The 24,450-nt window shown below is 38.4% G+C and overlaps 1 protein-coding gene across 1 annotated transcript in view; it reads right to left on the bottom strand.

Annotated features, from left to right (window-relative positions):
• Su(Tpl) (Suppressor of Triplolethal) overlaps positions 1-24,450 on the bottom strand; it is a 203,910-nt gene that overhangs the window by 10,966 nt on the left and 168,494 nt on the right. The window contains exons 6-8 of the mRNA XM_083118390.1: positions 23,884-23,954; positions 21,805-21,961; positions 12,692-13,480 (exon numbers count right to left, since the gene is read on the bottom strand). Coding sequence (XP_082974516.1) covers positions 12,692-13,480; positions 21,805-21,961; positions 23,884-23,954 — 1,017 coding nt within the window. The remainder of the gene's footprint in view (positions 1-12,691; positions 13,481-21,804; positions 21,962-23,883; positions 23,955-24,450) is intronic.

The raw sequence follows: 24,450 nt of genomic DNA, 5'->3' as shown, positions 1-24,450 counted from the left end.
ATAACTACTAACATAATTCACTTAAGATTTCACATTTCTTATTCTGTACTCGTACACAGTAATCCAAAATTTTTTGGATGTGGAATATTGAAAAATAAAACAAAATATGAAAATTACAGGGAATAAAAAGTAGAAAGAAAAAATACATATAAGAATGGAAATCTAACCTACAGATACGGACACACACACAAACACTCACACATACATATTCTTGCCTTGTTCAGATGCTTCAAGAGAAGGTACTCGATTGATTGATTGACTTTGTGTCTTAAGTCCACTTTATGCGCAGTAAGGCTAATTGGGACTGGATCTACAGTTTAAAGTGGGATATCCGAACCACTATGTGCCTCCACCAGGTATCGAACCCAGAACCCCTTGATTACAAAGTGATGATGCACCCACTGTGCCATCGGGAAGACCCTGAGAAGGTACTGGAATTTCTTGCTTACACTAGATGGTTTCCATAAACTACACACATATGAGTAGTTCCTCTCACCCCTCCCAATCTTGAAGCATTTAATGGACACATACAACAAAGTGTAACACTCTAAAATAATAATATAAATAAAGATGCAGGCCAGAGCAAGACAATGGCACGTACTGTCAAAAGAAAATTACCATTTCTATGGAGGACAACCTCAAATTTCCAAAATGTATGTTCTCCTTTGGCAGACCAGCCAGGTAATAGTAAAAATCAACAGCCAATACACAATGCAAGATGGTTTTTCAGGTTAGGGTCATTCCATGTCAAGTGAACCAAATTTTGGTCAATTTTGAATGTGACCATCTCCGATTGTATTCATACTTAGTTGTTATGAAGTACCACCTAAGGTAGTAAAAGCTGAAAAATTGCAGATTTGAATCTGTTGTAGTTCTCCAGTTAAAAAACCCTTTGAAATATGGAAAAAAGTACAATTTTCGGCACACATGCAATCACAAAAAAAAAAACTCATAAATCAAGCTAGAATTGATGTAGAAGGTTCGGATAAGAACCAAATTGTTGCCTTTGCTATGAGCTTTAATTGGATATATGACATGACTACTTTTCAATTTTTTTTTATTGCAAGGTCATTCAAACTTTTTTTTGAAAATAGAATTTTTCAAAAACCTATGTTTTGATTTTTTTTAAAAAAAATACACATAGAAACATACATACTTCAACGTCAAGTCTTAGAAGTTTTGTTATGGGATCGCAATGGGATCATAGTTTTTGACATGTATAAACAAATACTATACACTAGGTAAGACCATATGACACGGGAATATTGCAATGTAAATTCCATTCATTTGTAAAGGGACTATGTTGTTTCCCAAATGGTGAAATAATGAGTGTGTAGCAAAGGGGCTTAACTTGGGGTCTCGCTTTTGGGAGGAGGGGGGTAAGTTGTTAACAAATATTTGTTAAAAAATATTTAAAATTTTTAAAACATCAAATTTCATATTTAAAAATTTTTAAAACATTAAATTTCATATTTAAAAATTTTTAAAACATTAAATTTCATATTTAAAATATATTTTTTAAAATATTTTAAATATGAAAAACTATGATCCCATTGCGATCCCATAACAAAACTTCTAAGACTTGATGTTGAAGTATGTATGTTTCTATGTGTATTTTTAAAAAAATTCAAAATATAGGTTTTTGAAAAAAAAACTATTTTCAAAAAAGTTTGAATGACCTTGCAATGAAAAAAAAAAATACTCATCTAATTAAAGCTCATAGCAAAAGCAACAATTTGGTTCTTATCCCAACCTTTTACGTCAAGTCTAGCTTGTTTTATGAGTTTTTTATTGTATGATTGAATGTGCCGAAAATTGTGCTATTTTCCATATTACAGAGGGTTGGTTCTAACTGCAGAACTACAACAGATACAAATCTGCAATTTTTCCTACCTCAGGTGGTAGGCCTACTTCATAACAATTAAGTATGAATAAAATCGGCAATGGTCAGGTGTTTTTCATTGGTTCACTTCGACATGGAATGACCAAACAAGTCCCTAATTATGGACATTTTCTCCTGACTCTACAATGTGCCATGCCTCCCTAGGGTTTTTTAAAACAAACAAACAAAAAAAAAACAATATTCAAGTGACACATGGTAGTCTGGCTACATGTCACCTTAGAATAATTAGTTGTAACATGAGTGATGCTACAAATTGAGAAATATAGAAGCGACTGTAATGACAGTATTGTTGTAACACCTCTACTGCGTATGTAAACAAAAGTGTGATAATGCCACGCTAACACCTTGTGTAATGATATTTATTGTAATAAATTAATTTATGTTACCACTTCTGTGGGTATCATTTATACAGGGATATGTTTAAAAGTATAATAAAACAAAAGCTAATAATTTGAAAAATTTTGAAGATATTTCCTGACCGATTTCCTTCTAGCTTTACAGCAACTCAATTTCTTCTCACCTCAATATTCACACTATCAGTAGCAAGGTTGAGTTGAAAATAAGCAGATACTTCTTGGGCCAGAAAAAATGTATAAGGAAAGCAGTGTTGCCATCTTACAGAATTTTTTCCAGAAAATCACTTCTGGCGTCCGTCTCTATTGACACTGGATGGACCAAATTTGCAGGGAAGCATGACAAAAGAACATGATTCAAGGACATGTAATTCCCGTCCTCAAGTTTGAAGGGGAAAAAATGGAAAAATGTGCAAAATTTTAGAAAATCATAATTCTTGAGAATATTTGAAAACTGGACATCTCCCACTGGAACCCTAATTGCAACATGTTGTGAACAATTTTCTTTTCATTATTACGAGTAAAATAAATCAGCAAAAAAATCTGTGCTTGGGGGGTAATACCGAATCAAGTTACATAACAATTTTGAGAAAAAATAAACATTTTCAAAATGCATTTGTTTAATATATTAACAATAAACATATAATTTTGTCATTCCTTCATAAGTATAGAAATGAACAAAAGAAGACTGAACTGAACTACCATCTGTAGTTTTCAAGAAATGACATGTTCATTGCTGCCATGTGGTGGTAGTTTGGTTTGAAATCAGCTGTCCAATAAAGGTTATGTAAATGCAATGGCATAGATCAGGTGCACATGTTTGGTGCACTTAACATTTGTATAACAACTTGTTATATATAAATATATAATATAGCCTTTGTTATCTTAAATTGGAATTATTCAAGTATTGGTACCCGCTCAGCCCTAGTGGTTAGCAAGACATCATCACAATTAAACAAAGGAACTTGGGTCCAAAAATCAATCATGAGACTGCAATGCATCTTTGAAAGAGACAACACACACATCATCATGCACTCAAAAGTACAGCTGCATAGATTTATACGTAAATTTTCTACAAACAAGGTAAAATAAGTGCCATTCAAAGAAATTAAAGCCATTAAAATAAAGATACTGACATTTTATTGTAAATCAAGATGTCCTCTAAAATACACAAGATCACTCGCAATGCACATTAAAGTGAGCCTATAGGCATTCCATCATGGAGTCAAGCCATGGCAAAACATGCCACTCTTTCTATCACCTGTTTGAATAGGAAATTTTGAACTTTGGATTGAAGAAATCTTTAAAAGTTCAAACCAAATATACCTTTGAATATGAAAGTTGACAAGCACACTGGACAAAATAATTGACCCCTCCAGGTGAAAACGGAATGGTTATGTTCGCACCACCAGTATCCACTATGCATGGCACTTGCTGCAGCTAATAAGCGAATTGTGAGGTATGTGGCCCACAGTATCTGTGGCAGTAGTGGTTCCTGACAAGCATGTTTCCCATGTGTAGGATAGGTAGGATAGGTTGGAAGAAAGACGTTATTGAGTGGCATAAAATGGTCATTGCATTTGGGCATTTAAAAGGACACAGTGTACAAGATGTGGCAGAATTTGCTGGTGTGTCACACAGTAAAGTGAAAGCTAGTGGGTCACACAGACAAGTGAAATGTGTTTATAGGCAGTGGAAACACAGTCCACAGGAAACCGGCGTGAGAACAGTGGTACAAAGAAAGTGCTCCCAAACAGAGACTGCAACTCTTCAATGATGGGCCACATGTATTAATTTCAGAACGTACACTGCTAAGGGAACTCCACACCATGGACACCTGGAGTAGTGCACCCAGGAAGAGACTGCTGCTCACAACTGCACACAAAAAGCATGCCTTCAATGGGCTACACACCGCAAAACCTGAACAGTAGATGACTGGAAACGGTTATCTGATCTGATGAGTCCCGTTTCTGCCTCTACAGTAATGATGCCTGACAAGAGTGCACTGCTGACTGCATGAAGCCTTCCATTAGGATTGTGTACAAGGTGTGGTACAAGCAGGTGGTGGGTCGGTGATGTTCTGGAGGTGCTTCACATACACAGAATTGGGTCCTTTGGTTGAAGTCACTATTCATCTAAACAGCACAGCTACCTAACATCTCACCGATAATCAAACTGTGGACACACCAATTTTTCAGGATGATAACTGTTGCGTGCATAAACCAAAACTGTCACTGCATGGTAGGACGAGCATGCAGAGGAGCTCTCCCATCTTCCTTGGCCAGCAAAGTCCCCAGATCTAAATCCTATTGAGAATCTGTGGGGTCACTTGGAACAACGGGTCAAGCAGAAAAATAGATATCCACAGAAATTCGTCAAACTTCATGACCAGTTGATGACTGAGTGGTTTGCACTCTATGTAACCCACATCCACAGACTTGTAGGGTACATGCCACGGAGAATTGCTCCTGTCATTTGCTCCAAGGGAGGGCCAATCAATTATTAGGTAGTTTGGGGTTGTCTGGTATGCTCATTTGCCATAAAAACAACCATGTTAAATGCATAATTGATTGATTGATTTGGTTTATTTTACTTTCAGAGTGGCTACTCTAGGACCATGATAAAATTCAAGTATAATTCCCGGTTTACAAGGCAAATTTTCAAAAAATTCAAGGCCACAAACAGATGTTTTCTCTATTTCAACGTTGCGTATTACCGCCTCTCAACAGCCACACACATGCACCAGAGGCGCAACCACGAACTTTTGTCTGGGGGAGGGGGACAAGTACTAGGATAAACTTACCAATAATAATGATAATAATGTCATTTGTATTGGAACAAACGGTTTTAAACATTAAAAAAAAAGTTCAATTTCACATTAATTAATCATGGAAAACATGTACACAAACTGTATTTTTAAATGGCAGAAAATGCATCATAAATTCATTCCGAATATTATTCTTTTGTATATATAACATGCATAACTTTCATTTACAACATATGTTTTACACATATTCAAAATGGAGTGATGTAAAATAAGGAAATTGATACCAACAGTAAATTATGTACGTATTCACAGTTTCTTTAATATATATATATATATATATATATATATATATATATATATATATATATATATAAAAGAAACTGTGAAATATATATATATATATATACACACACACACACATACATACAGCATATAGGTCTATTATTTATATTCATTACATAATCAATTATGTAAATTGTCTCTCAAATGTGAACGCTCCTTCTCCCAACAATTGTTCATGCACTTAAGACAAAATCCATTAAGAGAAGTCTTATTTCTCTCTGGTATTTTACAATGCATTACAGAAAACAATCATACTGCGAGTGAAGCGAACAAGAAAATTTTTAATCGATTCTTTTTGCAAACTGAAAACAATATTGATTTAATAGGGTGCAAATAATTTCACAAAGCACCATGGCATTTTCTCTTTTACAACTTTTATCAATTAGATTGTTCGGTGGCCACGGCCAACTCCCGCAGCTCCCTAGCTACGGCTCTGAACTTGACGAGACTAAGAAATTTGTGAGCGAAGCGAGCGAGAAAATTTTATGAAATGTATTTTTATTTGCATAAAATTTGAAATCGAAGGGGCTAATTGCCCCTCTGTACCTTCTGCAGGTGCCCTTGGCCATCAATGTTTGCCCCCTTGTCCTCCTTAGAATTGATTTCCATTCAAGGTTGGGGGGGGGGGGGGCAATGCCCCCTGCACCACTGTGGTTGCGCCACTGATATGCACACACAAATATAGTAACAATATGAAGTGTCTGTGTGATTCCAATGTATCCAAAAATTCTAATTTAATTATATTTAAAACATTTAATTTGAGGTCCTTCGTTTACATTTGCCATTTCACATACTCAGACTCGAAATACATCGTCACACAAATGTTATGGTATATATTCTAACCTGCGAAAAATTTGTTAATTGTGTAAGAATTTCAAACTCAAATCTACCTAATCATATTCGAGAAATCTTATCTTGCAATAATCTTCCGTCTGTCAGATTGCTCTACAAAGGACAGGAACAAAGTTAACAGATCGAGAAAATTCTGTTTTCTTTTTCACACATTATTTTCCTTGCTCAATAAAAATAATTCCTTCCTCAATAAAAATAAAAACTCAATTGTGAAAATCTCGCCTCAGGGCATTTATCAATATGTTGTGACATTTTTCTTACGTGCATGAGAATATATAATTAATTTCAACTAGGCCTACTTTATTTTCGACGCATAGAAATATCGCACAATTTTCCGCATTCAGCGGTATGCTAAGCATCTTGCCATTGTCCGAGTACTTAGTTGCTCAAGCGGCCATCAGAGGTCTCGACCTTACATTGCTGCTCACGCGATGTGGCTGACACACACACTTACTCAGCTCTGCAAGTTACAGAAGCAATCGCCCATGCTTGTATTTTCGTCTGCCTGTTCGTGACGTAGAAATACCGTGTATGTGTCAGTTATATTATTCGAACCATGTCGTGGAAGAACCTTTCCTTCTACAAGAGACAGTTTTTTTCTATTTCTACGATTGTCTCGAAGTTAACAACCGTGTTGTGAAGTGAATGAATTTTCATGTAGCAGGATTTTCGAGCGAACATTACGAGGAAAATGGTTGTACGAAGAGAAGTAACTGATGGTGAAGTTGTGTCCACATGCAATTTTGATTCTTCCCATTCGATTTGGACAAAGCCAAGAACCCTAAGCATGAAGTAGTTGGGATTGTGCATTGCTGCTTAAAAAAGGAACAGTGTTCGTAACGTGCCCGTAGGTTACGATGAAAGTTTTGCATTACGAAGAATTGGTCGTCGTTCTTTGAAGAGACCCATGTGACTATGAAGAACGATCGAATGCACCTTGGAAGTCTGTACGCTCGAAAATGGAAGTAAATGAACACGGTTTTTTGATGACTTTTGTCGTGTTCAACTTGTGAAGACATCGCAAAGCCAATTTCCAGATGTGACTTCATTGGACCCTATTTTTTCTTTAAGTCACGTCGAGCAACTGTACCAAGATAATGATGGTGTCGACAGGAATAAATTAACAAGAAGGACGTACATATTGCTGAGAATCCAGAGGAGGCCGCGAATGGATTCTGCGAGTTAAAACTTCGTTTATGGAGGTACGTAATGTGATTGATATTTTTTGGTGAAGTGGAAACTTGAGCAGTGACTTACTTGTGAATAATTCGTACCGTACTATCAGTATAGTTCGTATAGTACGATTAAACAGTCAAGTCCTCAAATTATCCCCCCCCCCCTTGTTTGAAAATACTTTTGCTAGAAAATTTAAAATCTTCATCATCGCGATTAGGCAAAGGCAACGAATGGCGACGTTTATCGGAATTCGTATCTTCATACCATTTTTGGTATTGTGATCGTCTCCATGATTTGATGAGAAGTAATATATTGTGAATGTAACACACATCTTTGACTAAATATAAAAGCACCATATTAGACAATGTGTTCGTAATTTGATAACAAAGGCCACAAAAATCACGAATAATTATTTCATTTCGAAAATCATGTTAGGAACTACATTATTGAAAATTATGAAATTGTATACTTGAGAAAAGACAGATGCGGAGCACTGTTGGTCAATGTATTTTGAATTGTTTGTTATTCACATGAGCTTAAGAAAGCCAGAATAATGCTGGCTGATTCGTAAGAAAACAAAAGATGCTGGTTCGTCTGCTATTTATGATTACTGTTGAATATTTATACTGTACTTGTTTTTTGGAAAATAACAGCCAATTACGACGTTTTCCGGTTGTTATAATAAATATTGGCCAATGGTCGCAAATTGTAATTTGGAGTTCCATATTTAACCTGAACTGGTCTCATTATAGTTATAGATGTTATACAGTTAAATTATGTTTCACTGTGACATATTTTGTGTTTCCTCAAATGATTAATTGTAAAATATTAGGTATTAGAGAGGTATACAAAGTACAATCAAACCTATAGTAAATTTCACAGTGGCAATTGTTGCGAATTGTATGTGTACTCATTTCGAGATATTCACGAATGCTGAGATCAATTGTTAACTTTATATCATGTGACTACTCAGCCAGAGCACATATTGTGGTCTTCATCGACGATTGTAATTTGAGCCCTTTTGTTTAATCTATTGAATTGTGGTTCTCGCAAGAGACTGAGGCAACGCGAACCACGCGTCAAAAGCTTTTCCCTCGTTTCTTGCAACTATTGGGTTTTTTGGTTTTGGTAGCCCTTTTGATCCCACGGCCTGTCACGACTTCCCTATTTCTTTATTTTGACTAGCCCACCTAATACGTTACAATGTATAAATTCAATAGGATTTGGATTAATAAAATTTGCAATTTTTCACATCTATGGAGAAAAATTCAAGCAGAATTCATGCATAATTCCCGGAGCCAATAATTCAAGCTGAATTCCCGGTGAGTATCCACCCTGACTTTTGTCTATCACTTTTAGCTAATCGCAAAGATGAGGATGAGTAATGATATTAGAGGTTCAGAGCACAAGTTGTGCAACTCCACTTTTCGTGGAAATAGAGTTGCATGTTTAACTTAGAAGTTTGAACTATCAACATTTCAGTGCTGGAAGTAAGCATCTTCTAGGTTTCAAATTCTTGCTCACAGAGGTACCACTGTTTGGGCTCCAACAGCTAAACATAGTATTAATTTATTTAAACATGTCTTTTTCTCAAAACTGTTTTGAATGGAGTTAATCCACTTGTGCTCTGAACCCCTCATATGATGAAATTGATGGACACTCATAAAGAACACCCAGGACCCCTTGCATCCTAGCATGCTGTGCTAACCACTCCACCACAGTCAAATCATACACCATCCATTATCGGGCAACGTTTCTTGTGCTTTGACTGAAGACCTAATGTTAACTGCATCCACAAATCTGAATTCCTGTGTGTGGATTGCTGCATTCATTTTCATGCAGCAGAGAACCATTCAATGTCTATGTCATTACCATGATAGGTTGTCATCCAGTATAGTAAAAAATCTAGAACCTACTTCAGGAATGTGATCACTAGAAATATGCATGTGGGGCATTCCAGTGTTGTACGTGTGACATTTCTTGTAAAAAAATTAAGGTTCTAGACACGAGATTGGATTAAAATAATCATAATGAACGGAATTATGAATTACTTTGCAGTGGTAGCTAACAAATAAAAAATAAACTTGTGTAAGATGACATAGTCTGAATGCATGTAAACCATTAATGAAAATGTGTTACATGTGTGATGCTTTAAAATGTAGCAAAATTTGACTTCATTTGTCTGTGAAGCATTAGACTACAGATGCTAATAATTTTTGTTGGTGAAATATGCAAATTATAAATACATTCACAAGCATTTAAACCTTAATGCAATTAAAAACAATAATAATTTTCAGATTAATTAATTTTGATATTTACATGGAGTAGGACCACTTTTTGTGGAATGCCCCATATTTAGTTTTTGACACTATGAAATGAGAGATCAGAAATTATACAGGTTAGTTTATTTTGGCTTATCTCTCAACCAGCACACTCTGAAATTCATAATCCAATAAGTTATGTACTGTACAAAATTATAGAAATTCTGCATTAGAATCTATGATGAAATATTGACTTCTAAAAAAATGATCTTTACACTATTACAGTAAATACACCTACAATATTTTTGAACTTCCTTCTTCCTCTTTCCCTTTTTGCCTTATAGCATCGGGGTTGCCTCTATCCAATCCTTCAATCTCTCCCATTTCTTTGCCATCATCTTCATTTCTCTCATTCCTTTTCCCTCCTATTTCTTCTATTCTTTTTCAAATGTCTTCCGAGGTCTACCTCTTGTTCTCCTTCCCTCTGTTCTAGCTTCCATTAATTGTTTTGCTTTTCTATCTTCCTCCATTTTTACCACATGTCCAAACCATTTTAATTGTCTTCGTGTCACTCTGCACAAAATTTGCATATTTTTCAATTACAAAAATTTTCTTGGCATCCCACTAAAACAGAATTACCCTGATATTTTTCTTGTTCTAAGAGCTACTCAGTTAACTGAATCAAACAGATTTGCTGTACATGGTTCTGTACTGTCGGACAGGGAAAACAGGAACTTGACATAATCATTTCTATTCTTTTCACACAGAATTATGATGAACTTTCTATTTTGTGCAACACTACAAGCTTTTGAAATAATATGCCATTTTGGAGAGTTTATTTACCATAATAATACCGAAATATTATTCTACATTTTATATTTGTCTAATTTGGGCCTCACTGATGATGGTAAATGCTGCCAGCTTGTAATAAAGGATTCCTAGTTTTATTTCCTGTGCAGGAACATTACACAGTGGTTAAGATCACACTTTAAATTGGAAATTCAGTCCCGATTGTCCCATCTCAGCATAAAGTGAACCAAAATATTGATTTCTGTTCACTACAGATGATCACCAATATGGCAAATTATACATATCTAGGCCTACTACGCTCTCTCAAAATCGAGAGATTCTGCCTTTCATACTTGAACCATATGCATGGTAACAATACTATGTGCTAATCATGTTGACAGATGAGGAGGACTTCCACACCAGGAAAATGAGTACAGATGAGTACATGGAGATATGGTCTTGGGCAAGCATTACAGTATCCCAGTTCCTATTCTGTGTTGTATTCTGTATGTGGGACACAAGATGCAGAAGTAAAATGGACAGTGATTCTAATCTACAACTTCTAGTAAATATTGTCTGGAGCTCCCAGGTGTGCGAGTGAACCTGGGTTCCTTACCCAGTACGAGCTCCAAAGTTTCAATGATAAAACCTGGTATAATGAGGACAATTGGTACAGGCACATATTTTTGATAAATAAAAAAGCAAAATGTCAGTACAAAAACAACAGTCAATTTCAGGTTCAAAACCGGTAAATAGAATAAAATTTCGCTGTTATAGCGGCGAAAAAGCGGTATATAAAATGACATTTTGGTTTTAAAATTGTGATTATAATCATACATTTCTTTAAAAACTGCACTTACTACACAAAATATTTATATCGCTACCAGAATATTAAGTTTATTCCTGCATAAAGGGGTCCATTTTTGCTTCTCAAATATTTACAACAGAATAATCAATTTTCCGTGAATGGCATAACTCACAGGATAATTCCAACTTCAGAAAGTATAGAGTCGGTAAATAAACTCTAAATTTCATGTTTAAGTGTCTTGTTTCGCATGTTGCAGTCCATTTTGCATTATTTCGTGATAAAACATTGTAGAAAAATGCACCTCACACCTTTCAGAAACATTAAAAATGTGTTATTGAACATTTAGTGTTTTCGTCAAAAACGAAATATGCATGCCTCTAACAATTGGGAAACTACCTGAAAGCAATAGTAGGGGAACCCAGTCTTGAAACCCAGAAAACAGTGGCATTTGGATAGGGCTGTGCGATATCCATTTTTCAATATCTATAATATCGATATCGACAATGCCGATAATATCTATTTAGACAATACCAATAACAACATTATCGACATACCTAAATCTTTCAATTTGACGTTTCAATTCTAGTGTTATCTAGATCAAGAGAATAGTGTTGTTCTTGGTAGAAAAAATAGGAGTCCCACAACACAATGGAATCTGTAGGTCTGAACCACACTAATCGAGGAACTGAAAATAAGCAAGCTTGAATGGTGGTGTTGCAATCCTTACGTACATGTTAAGTCAAGCACAAGGTTGTTTATGATGACAAGTATAGTGCATGTTGTGGGTACAAAACTGGGAGGTGAATGATGAGAAATTGCCTCTGATTAACATGGAAAGCAAATAAGTGCAACACCAATAAAAAGAGTATTCCCTGACTCAATATCGATATATTGAAATATCGCACAGCACTACATTTGGACTCCCTACACTGATCCACAATTGTGCTGGTAACAAAATACAAAAAGAGTATAAATTGGATGATTTGACTTCATTGTGTTCAACTCCACAGTTGAAGGAAGGTTTAATACCATGTGACTCAATGTCTGTGCCTTTTAGGTTTACTTTGTCTATGATAAAATTACACAGATACACTGTGAGATTACACCGGGTTTTAGGTATAACATCCATGAATAATTCACGTTGTGGTACTTGTGAAGAAGCCACAGTTTGATTGTAACACTAACAGAGATCATGACGACATTTCAAACACAATTTTCCTGTGTTCTCTATAAAAAAATTCTAATGGAAATCCCACTCATTTTGGGAAAACAAATTGGTCTCGTTCAAATATCAGTGACAATTACATGGACTCTTCAATGAAGATTATCTTTAAATGCCTAAAAGGTCTACAAATGAGAAATGAGAAACCCTCTACAAGGAAAATGACAATTTCTGTAGCAAAAGTTGAATGAAAATAAAAAAAATAAAATAATACTTACGTAAGATATTCTGGATATTCTGACGTAGAAGTTACAGTCTTATCCTCACTGTCGATGTTTTCCACTTGGTTATCAGGACTCGAACCAGGGGTATGCACTTTGTTTGAGGAGGAAGAAACCCTATTGTTATAGCACCGGTTCCGATTGTCATGATGGCCACCATGACCATGACTTATTGACTGACTTAAAACACCATTTGGTTCGGGTTTGCGAGCATTGTTAACACCACTATTTTCAGATTTTGAACTCACTAATCCAAATTCATGCTTCCTCCTGCTTAAATTCACACTGTACTTATCACTTTCTTTATTGGCATCTTTTACACTTCTTCTGTCAGACACACCATTGAAATTATTATTCAAACTATAACCATTGCTAAAATTGTCACTGGAAGCCATTGATGTACTTACACTGGAACTCGTAAAATCAAACACTGACTGATTTGTATGGTCTTCCTTTTCCACATTTGCTGAAGAAACTAAAGAATTGTAGGGGCTGCTTGATCGAGAATCAGGGCGCTGCAATGACTGACTGGAATCTGGCCGACCCGTCACAGAATTATCAGCAGTCTTGCGAAAATGTGAAATACGTTGTTTTTTAGTCTGGAGGCCATCAACTGTCTCAGTGTAGCCAGGACGCTTTAAATTATTTCCTCCTCCAATTGGACTAAATTTGGAAGCTGAGGAGGATATGGTTGTGGGAGGACTTCCTGGATGGGTGCTTGTTGGTGATTGGCCACTTCCAGAACTAGCATCACTGCCAGGCGGTGTTAGATTTTGCGGTTTTCGACTGAAAAAAAGTATTAAAAAATTAGTACATGCTTTAGTCAAAGCTCCACAGAAACATAGTGGCTAGGAAAAAGGTCAATATATTTATAACAGCAAATGTACCTACATAAACTGTGTACTTTTTAGTTGTCTAGTAATTTTTGTCCCCTAATTCTGAATAATGGGACTCATGGAACGTTCATAGCCATTACAGGAGCATGCATAATACAAGGCATTTTGGAAAACAGTTGTTCAGGATTATTCATTGTGCACTGTTGCATGGATTTTTAAAAAATGAGAATTCATTAAAATCTGAAAGAAGTGACAAGGTGTACTCTCGGTTACAGATTCTGATAATTTCAAGTGAAGAAAGTGTCCTGTTAATGTATTTTGTAGCAAACAAGACATGCACAAAGACATTCATTTACAACTTGATGCATGTACTAGTAATGCAATGTGGTGCAAGAGTTACAAGCCATGTTAGAGAGCTTCTACACTAAAGCGTCAAGTGACAAACAAGTGGCATGGGAGTTTCACACCCAAATGACAAGCCACACTACCACCAACTGCAACCACCGGAATAGGCACTTTCACCTCAAGCCTGTAAAAAAAAAACCTTCACAGTACATGTATGACTAATAACAGATCAAGGAGACATGATGCATGCTACTGAGAAAATGGCACAGTCCAAGTGATGTGCAATATGCCATGTCACACTAGTGCGAAAAATTGCATTTCTTTCTGAAAGTTCCTTTCCACGTAACAAGTGTCATTTGTGGTTTCTCATTTGGATCTGAAAACTCCTTTAAGGTAATCTCATCAGAAATAAAATGTTCAAGGAAAATGACAGCAAGTTAAGATGGTACTAGAAATGCTCTTGTTACAGTGTAACTGAAGGTAAAACAAACTTCAAAGTGGCAATTGAAACAGTAAAACGACTGTTCATTAAAATTAAAATTAAAATGGTAAAGCTAATCAGTGTCTTCTCCACCATATTTTAAAGTCCCATGGGGATTGTAGAGGCAAGGTTCCACACATTTATGATCTGGGTCATGGTGGGGGTGAAGTGATTAGCAGCATGCTCCAGCTGCCTTCACCCCCTCCCCCCATTTGATGAGAGGCTGGGTGATCCCCAGAACTATATATGGAAGAACAATGACAGATCACATACTGAAACTGGGTAACCCAAATGTCATCCGAACACGACAGCAAACTAGTCCACCACAGTCTGAGTCTTTTGTTAGGAATGGATAATGGACAAATTCACAATCAAAACAGCGATGTTAAGGATATTAAGCAATGATACAGTGTAGAGAGACTTAGAGAAACTTGTTAAATGGTAATGCTGTAAAAACAAACTTCTTCAGACTTTAATTTGCAGGGAAATCTTCTCTACAACTATGAAATGCCATTTTTTTGGGTACAAATACAGTCACACAAAAAAAAAAGCATGTTTAGCATGATTTAATAAATATGATTTTTATCCACCCGGTATGCGACCATGGCTCCACCCTTGCTTTTGTCTGGTTCACAGGCTCGGAACAAAATAAATTGTTTTCAGATCCTCCAGTTGCCGGAAGATCACATAATTCATAGCGGAGCACAAACGCAGTGGTGCTATTTTCTTGTGACGAACTGTATATCATTAACAGTTCCTGTAAGATTGCAACTGGTTTTCAGTTACTTTACATTTACTTATTATAACAAATTGTATGCAAAAAAATTGCCTACTTTGATACTCATTATGTTAATAATATATTCTGAACTGGACTATTATTTAGATTGATTGATTTGGTGTTTTAAGTCCACTTTATGCACAGTAAGGCTAATCGGGTCTGGACCTACAGTTTAAAGTGGGATCCGAAGCACTATGTGCCTCCACCAGGTATCGCACCCGGGACCTCTTGATTACAAGGCAATGACATTACCACTGCACCATCGGGGAGTCATATTTATTTTGAAGACTATTATTTAGAAGAAAATTATTCTGGGCACAAGGCCAAAAAGAAAAAAATTGTGCATGACCTCAACCTCCTTACATTAGGAAAAATCAGATCAATGCAATAGACAAGTGTGACCTAAAGTTAAGTAAAAAAGAGACCTCAAAATCTCTGGTTGCAAATGTATACATGCCTTCATTGCCCTAGGGCTAAGCTGATATGGATATATTGATATCGGTCCTAGGTTTAAAATCCGATGGGAGTTTCAACATTTTGACATGCATTGTGAGGATAACCGAGATGTTTTTTCAAAGAAATAGTAATGAGCCCTGTAGCAGAAAAAGCTGCTTCGCAGGCCTTGTTCCTAAATTAGTTGCAGGGTCATGGAATTTAGTAGGGTTTTTTTCTCGCATGCAGACACATGGACAATGAAAAAGAGAGAAGTATGATGTATGCAGGGGAGATGAAATTCTTATGGCATAGAATAGGGAAGACTGGAAGAGACAGAATGAAGAAATAGGAGATTAGGGGTATATCAGGCACAGATGAGATGATGTGAACATACAAAGACAGCCAGTGAAATCATACAGTACACAATGAGTGAGAAAGAGGCCAAAGGAAAGATGAATTTGTTAGTGTAGGATTGGAACTATGGAAATGTAAAAGCAGTGGAATATTACAAGATGGGGAGATTAGACTTCCACACCGAACCAGGCAGGGCGACTGGAAACAGAAGAATGATGAAGCCACAAAAAGTAAAAGTGAACTATTATTATGATGATGATAACTTTGATACTGATAATGTGAACACAGTAGCTTTGACAACTATTGGGTCGTAGAGAACATCATACAGTTACCAGGAAATGGAAAATAATCCATGTTATTTTTGGGATCAAGTGTGCAGGTTAACACTGCATTACACATGTGAGCAGCACATTGCCACTCAGAAACAAACAAATGATGAAAATGAAGTAAAACAAAATAGTAACCACACAAGTGATGATGAACATTAATAAAATATTCATGAAAAATATGACAGAATGCAGTGCCACCCATTCATCCATGTAATAGCATTGCAAAAATATTATTTATATGATGCAAAGAAACAAGCAAATGCACTCTGCACACCAATTACAGCAGCAATGGTATGAAATATACAGGGTGATTCTAAAGGTATAGTACAAACGAAAACCACAGATACCTCCCATGAAATAGAGACGAAAGTTCCCCTTTCACTTTGCCGAGAGATGCCTCCGTGAGGAGCTAGACAACGCCGAAAACGTGTGAAAATGAACTTCACACCTCTGTACAGCCAGTACCAGTGAAGATAGAAAGGCGGAACAAACGAAGTCAAAAGGAACACCAAAGTCGCCCATCCGAAAAACACTAGGCGGCAGCTGCGCAACACATGCGCATGGGGTTCCACAAAGGAAATAGGAGTGTCCCGCAAGACAAGTGAAGGGAAAGGGTAGCGATCGACAACGGTAGGGAGAAAAGAAGCTATGAAGCATGAAGTAACAATTGCACAGCCGGAAACAAACACCATGACTGAAGCAGTGCAGTCGAGAAAAGTAGTGCGGGGTTGCAGAACCACGGGAGGACGACGTAGGATGTAAAAACACACCGAGAATGCAAGCAAAGTGGTCCGTGACACTCGACAGGCAACAGACGCGTACATGGTTCGGGGCAGAAATGGCGGCGCTGGCGGTGCAGCGCAAGGGGAGTCCCCAAAACACAGTGGGGAGACACCGCAGCAAGAACAAAGCACGGTTCAACAATAGAGAAAGAGGACCGGACGGGGAGTGGTACCTGCCAAGGAGACAACAAATGCGGGACGAGGGATTCCCCGTAGCAGCACCGAGGGAATGTCACACAGAGGTCGTGCGCCAGCAGGACAAACACAGCAACTACGGGCACAGGAGGTTATTGCTAATGAAAGGTGCACGTACAGATAGGACGACGTACCCCGTACTGACGTTGTAACGAATGTCGTGATGGGGCCCAATCAGCCTCTTAGAAATGAAGCCGGAGGCACATCGCTGGGTGGGAGCGGGCGAAAGGCTGCGGAAGTGTCGTACGGACCCCACCACGACACTAATGGACGAGGTCGGAATGTTTCCATCCCGATCACCAGGTCCACCGTTCCCAGACCTGACACGGCTGCTTGCTTCCGAGCGTAACCCCAGCCGAACAACTCGAGTCCCTCCTCGGCCGCAGCCTTCAGCTCCGAAACCAAGCGTGACCTCACACCACCGCAGCCGCACACTGCCGCGTGGGTGTGAGACCGGGCCGAGCAAGGCTGGACAGATAAACTGCGTGGGACAATCGTGTAATGAAGCTACGTGGGGGTATGCACGTCTGTTCAACTGCTGGGTTACCCCACATTGGTGTACACAAACACCACACGATCGTACGTAGTGCTCCCCGTCGGCTTGAGCAAGACGGACGAAGTACGTGTTGTGGGTGAATGGGGCAAGAATGAAGGACGCTACATGTGTTCCACGATGACAAGGCCCCAGAGTGCATGGCCCCACCTGACGGCAGTGGTCAGGTAGTGAAGAACACAGGCACGGGTGGCTCAGGAACGTCAGCTGATTGTACCACAGCGCCGTGCGGACGTGTTGGCTGATTGGAAGTGCAGCGTCAGGGAGCGTGTCAGTGAAAGAGCCGGTGCGGTGGTGGTGTGCTTGACGTACGACAATTGAGTACGTTGTTTCGAAGCCGTTGTGACCAGTGTGTGTGTGTGTGCCACCTGTGCACTGCAGTACAGTATTCCATAATTGGCACTATCCTCACCGTACCATGGAACGCTACACATTTGTAGAACTGAGGGACATGCATTTTGTCTACGGCCTTGCAGATGGCAATGCCCGAGCAGCTGCACGCCTTTATCGTGGACGGTATCCGGAGAGGCGACAACCCGACAGCAGGTTGTTTTCGAACGTACACCGTACCCTTGGTGAATCGGGTGTGTTACGTGCAGGCCATCATGTCAGTCACCCAAGACATGTGCGCACCGCGGTGGTCGAGGAGGACGTACTTGCTCGCGTGGACGACACACCGTCCACTAGCACCCGTAGCATTGCACGTGCAGTGGGAGTATCACAGTCGACAGTGTGGCGTGTCCTTCATGATGATCTGCTGTATCCCTATCATCCACAGCGAGTCCACGCGTTGCAGGCTGGGGATTACCCACCCGTGTGGAATTCTGTCAACGACTGTTGCAGTTTTGTACCGACGATCCCCGTTTTTTGCACCATGTGCTTTTCACGGACGAGGCAACATTCACCCGTGAGGGCATCTTCAATTGCCGAAACAGCCATGTGTGGGATTATGAAAATCCACATGCAGCAGTCGAGGTGCACCATCAGACCCAGTTTGTAGTGAATATCTGGGCAGGTATCATCGATGAACAGATTATCGGTCCATACCTGCTGCCACCACATTTAAATGGCCGCCTCTATCGCACCTTTCTTGCATCAGTCCTTCCAGAGCTGCTAGAAGATGTACCCCTCAACGTGCGACATCGTATGTGGATTCAATTGGATGGAGCGCCTGCACATTTTGATGGCACAGTGCGAACCCTTTTGCACCGTACCTACCCACAGCGCTGGATCGGCAGAGAGGGCCCCGTCCCCTGGCCCGCCCGTTCGCCTGACCTCACACCAATGGATTTCTTCTTGTGGGGCCATGTGAAAACACTCATCTATGAGACCCCGGTGCCTGACAAGGAAACATTGGTAGCGCGGATACTTGCAGCATCGGCCGAGGTGTGTACCATGCCAGGGATTTTTGATAGGGTTCGCCAGAATTTCCTGCGACGCTGCAATGCCTGCATTGAATGTGGTGGTCGTCAATTTGAGCAACTTTTGTAACAACGTCAGTCCGGGGTACGACTACGTACTACGTACTATTCCTATCTGTAAGTTCACCTTTGCGTGGCAATAAACCTCCTGTGCCCGTAGTTGGTGTTTGTCCTGCTGGCGCACGACCTCTGTGTGACATCCCCTCGGTGCTGCTACGGAGAATCCCTCGTCCCGCATTTGTTGTCTCCTTGACAGGTACCATTCCCCGTCCGGTCCTTTTTCTCTTTTGTTGAACCGTGCTTTGTTCTTGCTGCGGTGTCTCCCCACTGTGTTTGGGGACTCCCCACGCACTGCATGTGTTTGTTTCTCCCTGTGCAATTGTTACTTCATGCTTCATTGCTTCTTTTGTCCCTACCGTTGTCGATCGCTACCCTTTCCCTTCACTTGTCTTGCGGGACACTCCTATTTCCTTTGTGGAACCCCATGCGCATGCGTTGCGCAGCTGCCGCCTAGTGTATTTCGGATGGGTGACTTTGGTGTTCCTTTTGACTTCGTTTGTTCCGCCTTTCTATCTTCACTGGTACTGGCTGTACAGAGGTGTGAAGTTCATTTTCACACGTTTTCGGCGTTGTCTAGCTCCTCACGGAGGCATCTCTCGGCAAAGTGGAAGGGGAACTTTCGTCTCTATTTCATGGGAGGTATCTGTGGTTTTCGTTTGTACTATACCTTTAGAATCACCCTGTATGCTTGTTTAGCCTTTTGAGTCCCAAGGCCATTTTCACAAGTAAGCCTCTTGGTCCTGAGCCGATTTTGAGCAAAATGCAGAGTTTCAATTAAATGAGTGTAGATCAAAGACTAATTGCCCTAGAGAGATGAGTGATATACCGTTGTACCCGGAATGAACCAGAGATTCAGACTATATGAAATTTATGCAAATTCGGCTTATATGTGGTGGGGGAGGGGGCTAACTCTCAAAATTCCAAAATTTCGTAAACAAAATTTGGTTCCCCCACCCTCCCCCCAAGAAAAAAGTATATGACAGTGTCGATGCACATGGAAATGATTGCTGACATGTAAGAAACACAAAAATATTTGCATTATTATCATATGACCAATGTAACTTGACTTGTAACCCCAAAAGGAATGGTCGGCATGCCACTGATTCAAGCTTCAAAATGCAGCGGTACGAAAAGCTAGAACGCAGTGAAAAATGAGCGCCGATTCTTGCAGCTGCTTGAAATTCTATTTTTAGACAATGCAGGGTAACCCCTGTCGCAACTTGTGGACACTTGTGCTAAAAAAACAAAGGTTTCCTTCAGCGCGCTTCGAAATTCCATTCTCACAACGCAGATTCAACAACCAGTCTTCCCCCTCCCCCACCCCCTGCTTGCACCCTCACGGAAAACTTTCATTTTGACATCGGTTACTGAGAAACAAGTTTCCTTTGAATGCAGTTAACGGGCGGGAGTGAAAAGCATTGCTTTAGAACAACAAAGCCCGTCTTCCTTTGTCCGCAAAAATTTGACCTTGAAAAGAGACGCAAAAGAGAAGTCCCTTTTCCTGCCTTTTCACCTCCATTTTCATGAAGAAAAAAAAAAAGGTGCAAGAAACATTTCTGTTAAATACATGTGTTAGGAACAATATAAAAAAAAAAATCGAAATTCTAGCCAAAAAAAGAAAAGTTATAACGTTAAATCTACGACCTTGACTCAGCGTCTCGATCGAGATACTTGGGACCGTGAGGCTTACTTTTGGGTATCTCGACTGAGATACTTGGGACACAAAAGGTTAGCCAATGCTTCCATTAAGCACACAAGTAATTGCAACATTGTTGGTCAAAACTGATACAATATTCACAAAAAAGTGTTGTCAGCACTACACTGCCTCCGTGGGTAATGACTACAGCCCGGATTTTAGGCAAAATGTCTATTCGTTTTTGATGCTGGTAGACAAAAATTGAACACGAAAGTACACCGATCCGAAGGTTCTTAACATTCTGAACAATACTTTATGTTGTCTTTTATTGCCTATTTCACCTTACGCTGCCCTTTTCAAACATTTTTGCCTTTTTTGCCTCTTTTGTCATTCCGACAAGGCCTTTTTTTGCCTATTTCACCTTACGCTGCCTTTTTCAAACATTTTTGCCTCTCTTGTCATTCCGGCAAGGAATTTTTTAAAATTACATTTCTCTTCTTCTATTTGATTTCGTTTTTCAATAACCCTTGTTATTCAAATTATTATTTGTAAATATATTTTTAAAGATTTAAGAAGAATTTAAGTCATTCTCTTCAATTTTCACTGCCTCTTTCTGAAACTAGACTGCCTTTTTTTTTTTCGACATACACTGCCCGCTATTTTCAATACTTTTCAGTACCTGAACATCTGGGCTCTAGTAATGACATTATGAAAAGAGTGTTTGCAAGACTTTAAAAAAGTGTCGATTTGAAAAAAATCTACTTACCTACTCAATGCAAATGCAACCTGCCTCTGTACAACCCAAGGCAGTCCAATATTATACCATTGCTTCCATCCTCCCTCAAAAATTTCTATAATAACTTCCAACACACAGACTACTGTATAATAGAAAAACATGCACAAACCGTTTCAATGTTTGTCTCTCTTGCTCATTGTAGAATGGCCAGTCTTCTTGAACGTCATTCCATAAATGGTGCGCTAAGTGGTAGCTGTTATCTCTCATGTACGACACCTGCTTTAGAATGACCATCAAGCATTTCTTATCGCTCTCCCGTAAGCCATCTGGAAAGCATAAGCAATTTGCTCATCCAGGATCTTTCATTATAATTACACAAGAAATTTACTACAATGCCCATTTTATTGTAGTAAAAATAACAACATTGGAATGTGAATAATGGATTAATATTATTTTGATATGATGGCTGGTGATGCATTACGCTAGCACAGCAAAATTCAAAAATTATCCAGATTTTAAGTTCTTTCTTATATTGGTCCCCTGAAACATGCAAAATTGAGGTTTCACCATGTTAGCGTTTGTCCTGATTTCCAAACATCATTAAAGTGACATAAAATAATAAGAAAAATTACAAATAGTCATGTCACTGAAGAAACTGAATGAATCAAGGCATACTACTTTTCATGCACACTTTATATCCCCAGCCTTCTTACTGGCACTTAACTCTAATGCTCCTGTGAGATTAAACAATTTTAAGTTAGCAAATTTTATCTCTGAAATAAAGTTTGTTTGCTTCTTTGCATTAAATTATGGTTTCAAAACATTAAAAAGTTAATAAATACCTCACATTCCCTTAATCACACATTCAATTATTACAGATGTAAATCTTACTGTCATTAAAACAGTGTGGTGATTTGGAACTTTAATTTTTTTTTCTGTGCTTTTCAATCCTAGCTGAACACAAGTGATAAAAATTTAACCAAATGTAGCACATTTTGTTCAATGATATGTGTCCTTGTCTTGGGAAGTCCCTATTGTAAAAGAAAGTAGTTATACTTCCTTCACATTGTCACTGCTCCCTTTTTACGCATACAATTTCCTTAAAAAGATAACAATACATATGTTTTAAGTGCACCTTGTATACAATCTAACAAAAACACTTTGTTACTGTATAGATTTAAGCTATTTCTTACATCTCATTCCTGTATGCAGAAAAAACACCTGCAAAAGGAGATTAAATTTTATTCTTGTTTTGCAGTTTATTTTCAATATTTGAAATCAATATGCTGGGAATACTCAAGGAGGCTTGGCTGATCACCATTCAAATGCAAATATATGCAATCAATCTGCACACTCATCATTTTAACCCTTTATTGACTGACGGACTTCAAAGTCCCTGTTATGTGTAGTGCTTACTACTCACAAGTAGCAATTTCTTAGACCTAAGTGTCAGTAAGGCAGCCATATTGACCTCATAAAAGGCTTCTCGTGTCTACTTTGCTTGAAAAAATATTAATATATTTTCTGTACTTCTAAACTAGTGGCGGAAATATCTCTGATGTAGACACACCATGAGCATAATAGCAATGAATATAAGGCAGTGGCATGCCCAAGAGGGTGTTGGCAGGGGTAATAACACCCCTCCCCCTTCTCTTTGGCCTAGTATTTTTTTTAAAAAAGGCCATCAAAAAGAGGGAAAGGTTTATTATCCATTTTGCCTTGATTCATCTCACTCAACAGGTCGCTAGGTGCCATGGCTTGCGTGAGTTGATAGCTTCCTGGAGATGAGGCCTTGCTCGAGAAAAGGTTTATTATCCAATCCACGGCACGCCACTGTTGGGAGGTCAAGAGTGATGAGACTTTTCATATACTCTTTCTTGCTCATTTGTCTTTTAATTTATATATTTGTCTTCTGAGGAGTATATTCTAAAATGTGTAACAGGTAGGGTGTAGATATTTTGCATGTAAGTGTTGAAGTGAGTATATATTTCATAACTAAGCACCATATGATATACATCATTCCTCTGTTTATACACAAAACCTTAGTGGCCTGTCCGGACTTTCAGGCCCCATTAATTGTAATCAGTATTATTACAATGTCAGAAAAAAAAAACTGTTGTCAATCCTGCCAAAGGAAGTCTTACCCATACAAATAAATGTTTCAAACTGCCATTTTGTTCCATAACAAAAATTCAGGCTATAAAGGGTTAAGTTACCTTCACAATTACAAAACAAAAATATATTTTACCTCTTTGCATCCGTTCGATCAATTCCGGTTTCTTGAATGGCCTTAAGGCCAAAAGATGAATTAGTCTATCCCTGAAAGAAAATAATTTACACTTACAACGTAAACTTTAAAGGTTCATTACAATAAACCTACAGTTAAAATAACACTGAACATGTTGAAGAGTGCATTTCTGTAAGTCAGGCCCCACTTTAAAGGTAGGGTTCCAATTAGTATATTTGTAGATAAAATGAACTAAATACTTTGTTTTTCTTGTATGTACATGTATAACAATGTCCATTGTTATAACTGTATCTTTAATCAAACTAAAAATAAATGTCTGATGAAGGGAGCGTGTGTTCTTTTGAAACGTCACAACGAAAAACTGTGTTTTTATGTTTGTAATAACCGCAGACTACAAGAGAAATAAATAATTTGTGTACGCTAATGTGTTAACCTTCAGTGCAATCAAGTTTCATTTTTCTATTTTACTATTCTGACTTCAAATATATATGTTTCCAAATATTTGTGAAATGAAATATATCTGCACACCATTTGTGTTTTTATTTTGGTTTCAAATTCATGCTGGAT

The sequence above is a fragment of the Lepisma saccharinum genome, chromosome 3 (genome assembly GCF_977018435.1).
Source record: "Lepisma saccharinum chromosome 3, izLepSacc3.1, whole genome shotgun sequence".
Lineage (NCBI taxonomy): Eukaryota > Metazoa > Arthropoda > Insecta > Zygentoma > Lepismatidae > Lepisma > Lepisma saccharinum.
The sequence above is the reverse complement of the archived record's forward strand: the minus strand, read 5'-3'. Positions and strand labels throughout refer to the sequence as shown.